General features: G+C 50.4%; 1 protein-coding gene across 1 annotated transcript in view; it reads left to right on the top strand.

The window, feature by feature from the left end:
• Nucleotides 1-11,366, top strand: part of cux1a (cut-like homeobox 1a) — a gene marked incomplete at its 3' end in the record, with an annotated part of 154,636 nt that overhangs the window by 53,540 nt on the left and 89,730 nt on the right. The window contains exon 3 of the mRNA XM_080529291.1: nt 8,644-8,691. Coding sequence (XP_080385417.1) covers nt 8,644-8,691 — 48 coding nt within the window. The remainder of the gene's footprint in view (nt 1-8,643; nt 8,692-11,366) is intronic.

Raw genomic sequence — 11,366 nt, 5'->3', positions numbered from 1 at the left:
AGCAGGGGTCAGCCCACACACACACACACACACACACACACACACACACACACACACACACACACACACACACACACACACACAAACACAGATACAGACACACACTCTCTCTCTCTCTCTCCTCTATCCCCCCAAACAAACATACACACACAAACAAACATACACACACATCTACACACACACACACACACACACACACACACACGCACAAACAAAACATCCACAAACGCTAACCCTGGACAAGTGACTCCGGAGTGCTCAGGAGGGGGTGATGTTTATTATCAGGATTAGAGAGAGAAAGAGAGCGAAAGGGAGAGAGAGAAAGAAGCGACAGGTCCAACGGAATTGAAATATATCCAATTAAATAAGTCCTCCAACCTTTTTCCTGTTTACACGCTCCTCGTTCTCCACGGGACCCCCGTCCCTACCTGTCCCTACGCGGAAGTGGAACGCTTGGCTTTCCCGGCGCGTCGACGAACGCGCCAGAGATCACTGAACTGGTGTCAGTCCGACAGAAGTTACCTGGGAAAGGGAATACAATTTGCATCTCGTTATCTGTCCTCGTCGCGACGTGACCGAACGTTCCTCCCTCCGTTGGGCAGGAGAGGCAGGCTAGTCACGCTACGTTAACTAGCCTCGTTTAAGGAGGTTTTCGGTCTTTTATGTCGTATGTTTTAATGTCGTTGTTTAGTTAGTTAGTTCTCCCTCCCTCCATCTCCTCTCCTCCCTCCATCTCCTCCCTCCCTCCCTCCCTCCATCTCCTCCCTCCCTCCCTCCATCTCCACTCCTCTCCTCTCCTCCCTCCCTCCATCTCCACTCCTCTCCTCTCCTCCCTCCCTCCATCGTCGTCGTATAATTCTTATGACTCATTGGCTCTTTTTTGTAGTTCTAATACCGCTGGTCTTGTGAAACAGGGTTCAATTTGGTTTCGTTGATCCAGGTGAACAAATTATTTAGAAATATTTTTCGACCTTCGTGCGTTGACGTGAAATGTTTAGCCCCAGGCCACATTGAGCCAGTTTCCACTGGGGACTTTCTACACACACACACACACACACACACACACACACACACACACTAATACACTCAAATCATACAGTCAATCCCACACAGTGACGCGGCATGTCTGCAGTTTGCCGTGCAAGTCGGTAGTTGTGTGTGTGTGTGTGTGTGTGTGTTAGTGCTTCCAGGAATGACGGCACTGCCCACACACTTACACGCTTCAGTGGTCACACACACCTACACACACGCACACACACACACACATGCACACACACACAGCAGCAGTCAGGGCAAGTAGCTCAGTCTTTCTGTGCCAGGACCCCACCTTCCCCTCCCTGCCTCCCACTTTCCCCTCCCACCTCCCCCTCCCTCCCACCTCCCCCTCCCTCCCTCCCACCTTCCCCTCCCTCCCACCTCCCACCTTCCCCTCCCTCTCCTCTCCTCCCTCCCTCCCTCCCTCCTTCTACTCTCCTCCCTCCATCTCCTCTCCTCACTCCCTCCATCTCCTCTACTGTCCTCTCCTCTCCTCCCCTCCATCCTCCCTTCCTCCATCACACACAACACACAGCCTACGTCCAGACCACCTCGGCCCGGCGATAGAGGGATGGTCAGAGATGGAAGGAGAGATAGAGAAGAGAAATGGATTGAAACAGACCGACCAACCAACAGAGAGAAGGATGGTGAGAGAGAGGGAGAGAGGGAGAGGGAGAGGAATAGAGAGAGAGAGAGGAATAGAGAGAGAGAGAGAGAGAGAGAGAGAGAGAGAGAGAGAGAGAGAGAGAACCCCGGTGGTAGGGACCACTGATGCAGCCTGAGGAGAAAGTCGTGTCAGTCATGAATAATTCACCCCCGTAATATCTGCCCAACGCAGCCCTCCCTGCTCACAGCGGGCATTAAAGATGCATTGTGCCGGAGTGAGGTGGTGTGTGTGTGAGGTGGTGTGTGTGTGAGGTGGTGTGAGGTGGCGTCCGTGTGCGTTAGTGGGGGAGGGGGGGGGGGACTCTGAGGTCTGAGATGGGGGTCAGGCTCTGTCTAGGTCCACTCTGAAAACCACTCCGTCTCCCCCCCTTATATATTCTTATCTTTTCAAATTCATCTTATCTCTCTTTTTTTTTTTTTGCCTCCGACTAGAAAAGGGAAGGATTTCTCCCAACGCCCGCTTGCTCTCTTCTCCCCCTCCCTCGCTCACTCTCCACTCCCCTCCTATCTCTTTTTCATATTCTGCCGCGTGCTCTGTCTCTCCCCCATTGCTCTGTCGTGAGGGAGCCAACGGGGGACCCCCCCCCACCATCTTGCACTGATGTCCAGGACCAGACACTGAGTCACCAGTCCCCTTGTCCCCTGACTCTTCCCTGCCCTCCCCTCCCCTCCCCTCCTCTCCCCTTCCCTGCCCTGCCCTCCCCTCCCCTCCCCTGGGCAGGCCACCCTACAGTCAGTGTGAGCTTTGGCTGTCAGCTGCTTGGCCACAGACCCAGTGGGAGGGGGGGAGGGAGGGAGTCGGGGAGGGAGGGAGGGAGGGGTGGAGGGAGTTGGGGAGGGAGGGAGGGAGGAAGGAAAGGAGGGTTGATGGAGGGAGTGAGGAAAGGAGAGAGGGAAAGGTGGGAGTTGTAGTACTAACTCAGTGGCAAATGGAGGAGGAGGAAGATGAATGTTGAAGATGAATGTTGCAAAACGGCGCTCCATCTCTCTCCTAGCGACGGCGTAGTAATCTAGTTCTCTTGTCCGTGGTGAAGCGCAGGGAGGGGGGCGGGGGGGTGGACTCCTAGCATCCTAGTACACCCTCCAGGGTCTCTGCCATACTGTACGCCTCTTATTTCATTTAACAATGACCACGCGGGGTCGAACACACTCACACACAAGAGAGAGAGGCACTCAGTCGGTCGGCCATTATGAGAGAGAGCAAGCGAGCGAGCGAGCGAGAGAGAGAGAGAGAGGTTGCTTTAATAAAAAAGAAGAAAAAAACGTAAAAGCCTGAATATGAAAAGGAGCGTTTTTGTTAAGTGTCCCTGAGTTTGACACTGAGGCAAAAAAAGGAAGGCTGGTGGCCCAGAACAATACCTGCTCATGTGTACGGACCGCTGCGGAACAAAGAGATGGGGAGAGCTGGTAGAACCCGGGTCCCTGAGGAGGGCTGGGTTGGAGGTGTGTAGGAGGGGCTGGGTGAATGGAGAGCAGAGAGAAGGCCGTGTCTGTCTGGAGGTGAAATGTTGTGAATGCAGCGACGGTCTTGTTTATTTCTTATCTCTCTCTCTCTCTCTCCTCCTTCCCCTCTTTCACTCTCTCTCTCTCATCTACTCTCACTGTCTCCCTCTATGTCAGGATGGTGTGTGTGTGTGTGTGTGTGTGTGTGTGTGTGTGTGTGTGTGTGTGTGTGTGTGTGGACCTGCAGGCTTGCCTCCCTGGAGCTCTGGGCTGGTTTCCAGGATGGGGAGCTCCCTGGTGAGAGAGAGAGGGAGAGGGAGGGAGAGAGTGAAAGAGGGGAAGGAGAAGAGAGAGAGAGAGAGGGGAGGGAGAGAGTGAAGGAAGCAGAGCCTGCTGCTGTTTACACTCTCTCTCTCTCTCTCTCTCTCTCTATTTATTTACTCCATGACACCGTACTGCTCCCAAGTCGTCACTTTCGAACGGAAATTCTTGATTCTTGATCGTTGGAACACAGACACACACACACACACACACACACAGCCCCCCCCCCCCAATACCATCTTCATCCCCTCCCCATTTCTGTCCCCATAAAATCTCATCACCGTCCCCCTACGTGTGTTTACCTAGAGACTGTCTGTCCTGGCCCAACAACAACAACACCACCACACAACACCAACACACAAGGTGTCACCCAGCCTCTTCTGGCTGTGGGAGCTACTGTCACACACGACCACCCTGAACCAGGAAGCGAACGTAGAAACGGACGTTACACGGAACCAAGAGTACATTTCCACATGTCTTCTTCTTCTTCTTCCTCCTCTTCTTCACCGGCCCGGCTTCTTCCGCTCCAAACCCCCCATGTGGAACATGTGCGTTGTCCATCAACGGGCCCGGGACTCAACACCGGTGTTTACTGCCACTCCTGGGTTTATTGGGTCACATGGTTACACAGTTTTTTCGAGGGGGCCTTTTTATCAGTCCTTCAGAAAACAGCCGGGTCATTTTTATGCAGTTGGAGCTCTCTGTATATCAAGTTCGGGAAGGCAATTGCATTTGCAGAGCCCCCGTGTGTGTGTGTGTGTGTGTGTGTGTCTGTGTGTGTCTGTTCCGTCCCTGTTCGAGGTCCAGAAAGACTTGGGAGTTCTCTTGGCCGGGGCCGGGGTGTGATATTGAAACCAGATGTGGAGGGATGTTTCCTCTGTGTCACGTGGGCCGGGCCGCCTTCTGGTGCGCCGCTTACATAAATGTCATCTGTACAGTAGCCCGACGCCGACGGGAGATCAGTAAGGGCCCAGCTGCTCTCTCTCCCTCCCTGGGGAGCGGGGGCGGGAGGGCGGGGGTGGGGTGTGGGGGTGGGGAGTCCACCATAAGCTGAGCGCTAACGTTAGCGTTAACGTTAGCCGACGCGTGGAATGTGCAGTGTGTGTGCGTGGCTGTGACGAGGCCTTCTCCTCCGTAAAGCGTTAAAGCGTTGTTTAATCAAGATGACCATCGGGCCCCTCACACACACACACACACACACACACACACACACACACACACACACACACACTAAAGAGAGTGTAACGATACACTCAACTCCCGATTCGGTAGGATTCATGACACTGGGTTCAAGATACAATTTTTTCCTCACGATTCCTTTTGAACAAAATGAGATGGCGTAGAAATTCAAACCGAAAAATATTGTTTAACTTATTTCTCCGACAAAAATACGAAAATACCTGCTCCTTCTACAGACACACCCCCCCATCCCTCCTCATCTTCTACAGACACACACCCCCATCACTCCTCACCCTGCTCCTTCTACAGACACAGACCTCCATCACTCCTCACCCTGCTCCTTCTACAGACACAGACCTCCATCACTCCTCACCCTGCTCCTTCTACAGACACAGACCTCCATCACTCCTCACCCTGCTCCTTCTACAGACACACACCCCCATCCCTCCTCACCCTGCTCCTTCTACAGACACAGACCTCCATCACTCCTCCTATTTTTCAGCCTAGGCTACATTACTTTTGCAGTCAAGTTAGCGACTGTTACTGTAATATAATTGCAATTCCTCACATGAGCCGCGCGCGAATATCCTCACAGAATATCCTCTCGTCTCGCGCTATTGTTCAGCCTGCATGGGTAACGTTACTGTCAAGTCAGCCTTGTCAGTCAGTCACTAGGTAACGTATGCTAGCCTACTCACCATGGCTGGTGAAAAACTTTAGACGGGATACTGTCATTGGCCTTCCTTGTTATTATTACCAGGCAGTGACAGTCTATGGCTGCAAAAGGCATGGTCGCCCCTAGTGTTGTTCCGATACCATTTTTTGATCCCGATACCGATACCTGACCGTGCAGTACTTGCCGATACCGAGTACCGATCCGATACCACGGCGTTTGAAAAAACAAAACAAAAAAACATGTTTTTTGAGCCGCATACTCACCTCGATGTAAAATTATTGCTAACACTTAGTCTGGCACTGCTCAAAACCTTTGTAAAACAGGAAAAAATACCAACAGAGAGTGAATACTATAGAACTTTTTTTTATTGTCTACCTGGTATGGTGACAAGAAAATCAACCCCTTATGAAACCTGAAATGTGGCTCTCGAAGATGCCAATCAGTGCAATATCCATTTAAGATATAAAACAGTCGTAGTAGTAGTGCAACAGCAAGTGAACATTTACAAACAAAATAACTTTAGTACTTAAAAAAAAAAAAAAAAAAACGTTTTTTTGTTTTTTGTTAGTACTCGCCGATACCGATACCAGCATTTTTGTGCGTATCGGTGGCCATGCCGATACTAGTATCGGTATCGGAACAACACTAGTCGCCCCTAAGCTTTAGCAAATATATTGTGGTTTACTTAATACTGTTCAGCACTTGAGGTTACATTCAATGCATGACTTGTGCTATAGGCTAAATACAATGATTAAAGCGGCAAGTAGCAAGTGTGCGCATCAAAGGCATTAGGCACGTAACATCCATGCTGTATAAACACATGACAACCGTCCGTTATTTCCCGAACTTTGCCCGAACCCCCTGCGAGGACCCGGGGAACAACGGTACGCTCCCCGCGGCTGCTATCAGACTGGCCGCGGGAGTGAGTGTTGAGGGAGAGAGGAGACGGCAACCCTCGCTCACCATAGACTGTATCCCTACTCGTCTCTCCTGAGCTCGTTGTAACGTGAACCGTGGAATACAGGATATGTTAGATGCTTTACAGTAATTCCCCAAATGACCAGAAAAGGAAGTTAGATTTGTCGCTGGTCGCTTTTGACTAATTAAGTCGCCAAGGGGCTCTGGAAGTTGGCAACACTGGGAGTGCGTTCTTTAAACTTCCTTGGGTACGTTAATGAAAGGTGCTGATTGGCCGAGAAGGAATTGCTGCCCAAATAAATGTTATTGTTTAGTGATGCTGCCCAAATAAATGTTATTGTTTAGTGATGCTGCCCAAATAAATGTTATTGTTTAGTGATGCTGCCCAAATGAATGTTGTTGTTTAGTGCCGTACGCTTTCGTGGTATTATATTGTGTGAATTATCATCTGTATGTTGTTTTCTTTCACTCGACTAACCGCCGAGATAATACTTGAGACATGTACTTCCGTAAGCATTAATCCAACTGTCCTGCAGTTCTAATTTGACGGTGTGTCCCTCTATACCATGGCAGAGTGGTCAAAAACAACTCTCAAAAGGCTTTTGACGGACGCGAAAAACGCAGAAAATCGAACCTGTTCCGATTTTTTTTTGGGACGGACGAATATTACGGATTCGGTGTGCAAGCGTGATTGACACAACATGACTTCTAATTCATTTTTTTAACGGACGTAAAAAACGCACGTGAAAAACGCATTGGTGTGCAAGGGCCAGAAGCTGCATTGGGTAAAAGTCATTTTGCTATTGGATACGGCTAACTATGTTTATATTTTTAAATATAGGCCTATATATTAAAATTAAGGTTGACACAATGAAGGGCCACTTATTTTCTTTGTTTTATTTTTAAAAAAAAGTTTGTATCCGATGTTAGGGGGCCCCCAAGTGGCTGTGGCCCCCCCGCGGTGCGTCGCTTGCGGGCCCGTCCGCTACGCCACTGATCATAGTGCTCTATCGGGACTGTGTCTAAACATGTCCACTTGTCTCATGTGCACGTCATTTAGGTGTGTGTGTGTGTGTGTGTGTGTGTGTGGCTGCTGCCTTAACTGGGTTACAGTGGTCAGTTGTGTGTGGGAGCAGGCCGTGCATTCCTATAGACAGGCCGTAGTAAAGGCCTTTCTGTGCTCAGCTGAGATTTATTCAGGAACGTATTTAATTTCATTTTATGATCAAACACGCTGGCTCTGTTCAAATGAAAAGGCGCATTGAGATTGGCCATAATCAGATCTGCTTTAATGGCGGGGCGTCGCGATCGCTCCGCTGCACGGTTGCGTAAGAGGAGACTCATCATTGGGAATGGGGGGGTGTGTGAGCGTTCAAACAACGGAGCGGTTTGTTTTGGTTGGAAAGCTCCTAGGCTTTATTCTCTTCTCTTTTTTTGGTGACTTAATTTCGAATCCGTTCTTTTTTCTTTTCCTCTTTTTTCTTTTCCGATCGGCCGCAGATGAACCACAGATCCGAGACTCAACCCAGTTTTCTTTTCGGTTCAGTTTTCTCGACGCTACAGAAATAGCCCGGGCCGTGTTGAAGTTGGCCAATTTATTTCTTTTTTTCAAGGCCCTAACGGTGCTTTTAGAAGTGAATTAATGAACAGCGAGTCCACATTTGCATGTAGAAATCTCTACTTTTCTTTCCGATGTATTTTTTATTTTTTTTGCATGAATGGTAATTTAACCAGAAACAACTGAGTCATGCACGCATGCAGGGAGAGGGAGAGGGAGAGGGAGAGAGAGAGAGAGAGACACACAGAGAGACAGAGAGAGAGAGAATGAGGTGAATGTGTACAAATACATATGCTCTCTTCCCAGCCTTGCACGCTTTTCCTTCAAGCACATAGTGTCCTCTCTGCTCTCCTCTCTGGTCTCTGTCAAGGGTAGCACAAGGTGACACACTCTTGTTGTTGTTGTGTTTCTCCCTCCCCTTCTCTCTCTGAGTACAAACCTTCCCTCAGGGATATTTTGGACAAATCAGGATGGCCATTTTCATATGTTTAACTGTGTTCCTCTGCTACGCATCTGGGAACAGAAAGGCCACCCCGCTCGGCCCCATCCATCACGCCTGACAGCAGTTTTTTTTTTGGGTTTGTTGCCTGGCGGATAATGAAGTGAAAATGCGGCCCTGGCTTTGTAAACTAAACATAAGGTTAGTTTTGGGAGACAGGTTTTCCCTCTCGCGTCCGCGGGGGATACGGGCCAAGGTGTTAAACACTATACACACCCGGGTTAGAAGAGGTGGCTGTTCTTTCCCTGGATGAGAATATTGGAATCGTTCGACAACAAACAAACTCTCCTACCAGATAGCTTTGTGACTGGGTTCTAATCATTTCCCCCTCTTTTTGTTGTGTTGCAGGATCTGCGAAAGCAGGTAGCTCCGTTGCTAAAGGGCTTCCAAGCAGAGGTGAGTGCAATTTCAAACTCAAATGCGATTCAGGATCCAGATGAAGCGTGTCCTGTCTGTGACCTGTGTATGGGGGGAGGGACTGCGGCCATTTTGTTTGTGTAGAGTAGACGTTGGCCCTGTGACACACACCCCATACACTCTGACATGTGCTGTCTGTCTGTCTGTCTGGCTGCCTGTCTGTCTGTGTGTCTGTGTCTGTCTGTCTGGCTGGCTGGCTGTGACTGTCTGTGTGTCTGTGTGTCTGTCTGTGTGTCTGTCTGTCTGTCTGTCTGGCTGTGTGTCTGTGTGTCTGGCTGTGTGTCTGTCTGTGTGTCTGTCTGTCTGTGTGTCTGTCTGTCTGTCTGTGTGTGTGTGTGTGTGTGTGTGTCTGTCTGTCTGTGTGTGTGTGTGTGTCTGTCTATGTCTGTGTGTCTGTCTGTGTCTGTCTGGCTGTGTGTCTGTCTGTGTCTGTCTGGCTGTGTGTCTGTGTGTCTGTCTGGCTGTCTGTCTGTGTGTCTGTCTGGCTGTCTGTGTCTGTATGGCTGCCTGCTGTCCCAGTGGTGCTGTAGGAGCTGCCCCCCCCCCCCTCCCCAGAGGAGAGCCCCCCCCCACCAGGGGCCTGCGTTGTGTGGGTCTTTATGAGCCCAGCGTAGCTCCCAGCCATGTTTAAATTGCATCCCCCTTCAAAGATCCCAGCCCAAACTGCTCCTGATCAGAGCCGCCGTCTTAAACCTCCACACAGACATGCCTCTCTCTGCGTTTCATCACCCCCCCACCCCCCGTGACGACGATGTGTCACATCGCGATGCAAAGCCCTCTCTGGAGATGTGTGTATATATATCTGCAGAAAAAAAGTGCAATACACAATAGGCTCCTGAATAATTTCTCCCTTGCATACTCGGGGGGGGGGGGGGGAGAGAGAGACATGTTGCCTATTGTATCCGACTTTTCCCGCCTTCTCTCTCTCTCTCTCTCTCTCTCTCTCTCTCTCTCTCTCTCTCTTTCAGTCTTTTTCTCTCTCTCTCTCTCTCTCTCTCTCTCTCTCTCTCTCTCTCTCTTTCAGTCTCTCTTTTTCCCTCTCTCTCTGTCTCTCTCTCTCTCTCTCTCTCTCCCTCTCTTTCTCTGGACCCTAAACAATGCAGGCTGACAGGATTGGTCAGCTATGGGGGGGAGGCAGCGCCCTCAGGACCCCCCCGCCCCCCCCACACACGTTAACGCCTGGAGTCCTGACAGAGGACGCACCGTGGCGCTCTGCAAACTACGGTCACTCACCTCAGTTGATTTTAGGGGACTGGGATGATAATAATGTGAGCTGTGATACCTCAGGCTAGAGGAGAGGAGGGGGAGGAGGAGGAGGAGGGGAGGAGGGTGAGGAGGAGGAGGGGGGGGGTGAGAACTGTGTTTCTGGCGCCAGCTCTTAATTCCTCCTCCTGGAGTGCCACTCCTGCCGTAAATAAGGGCTTAGCGACGCGAAGTCTGTATATTAAACATGTCTGACTCCACTGCACTGTAGCTGCAGCCCTACTGCTTTCTGGGGGATTGAGGGGGGGGGGTCAAATCCTCTTTTTCAATTCCATACCCGTTTGAGAAATAAGGATTTCTTTTAAACTCAGCGAATCGATCAAAAACGTCTGTGTTTGTGTTTGACCGAAAAGGGAGAGACGGGGGGACGTCCACTCCTGACAGGACAGACAGCGTCCGTAGAACCCCGTCAACCGTCAACCGCTCCGAGAGACAGACGTGTAAATAAGCCACGGCGTCTCGTCTGGCGCATTTTGTCCTCTGTTTTGCTCTCTGCATATTTCATCCGGTCGACGATGACGGAGGGACTTGTCGTGGCGTTTTACCGCTTTCTGTCAGATTGCATTTTTAATTGGGGAGCAGCACGTCTTTGAGAGCCTCTCGCTCACTAATTCATGACTCGGCTACACACAAAAACAAAACCCGAATTGTTTTTTTCCATGCTGTGACTTTTTTCCTCTTCAGTAAACAGGAGAAAGAATGTATTTGCTGAAGTCTGGAACTATGCGTGCTGTAGTATATATGCACGGCTTGTGTCCGTGACGACGGTCACGCAGATGATGGGGGGTCTTAGAGGCATCCCTGAGCGGGCCCCCCGTGGGGGAATCGCACCTCTGGGAATACCGTCTCCTATCTTTAACGTTCCTGCTCTGCGATCCACCGGTCTCACTTTCCAACGGCCCTGTTTTATTTCCCCTCCTCGTTTATGTGACGATACATCACTCTCCAGATATGCAGCGCTTCTAACTTTTTTTTCCATGGAATTATTAAGTTAATCCACTGAATGCGCTGAGCATTAGGACATCAGAAAGCCCCTTTTGTCGAGCTTACGATGACTATTCGTCGGGAACCGTGGGAGAGAGAGAGAGAGTGCTCCTCCAAATCAAACTGTCACACGTGTTCGTTTCCGGATCGCTTTGATGAACGCAGCTCGTCTCCCGACAGCCCCCGCCGCCGCGCTCTCTGTGAGCGCCATTGTGTTGCTTAGCGCCACATCCGGGGGTCTCTGTCGCGGGCCGGAAAGAATATCCCCCGTCGTAATTAGTCACCACTACTTAATTATATTCCTATTTCTGTGGCCCTTTAAGTGTTATTTGGTTAAGTGCTCGGCCTACCCTAAAACAAAGCCCCCTCTCTCACTAAGAGGCCCAAGTATTTTGGCTCGCCTGCTG

Source organism: Nansenia antarctica (assembly GCF_963989245.1).
Source record: "Nansenia antarctica genome assembly, chromosome: 4".
Lineage (NCBI taxonomy): Eukaryota > Metazoa > Chordata > Actinopteri > Argentiniformes > Microstomatidae > Nansenia > Nansenia antarctica.
Note: the sequence above shows the minus strand (reverse complement) of the source record. Positions and strands in the feature narration are given on the sequence as shown.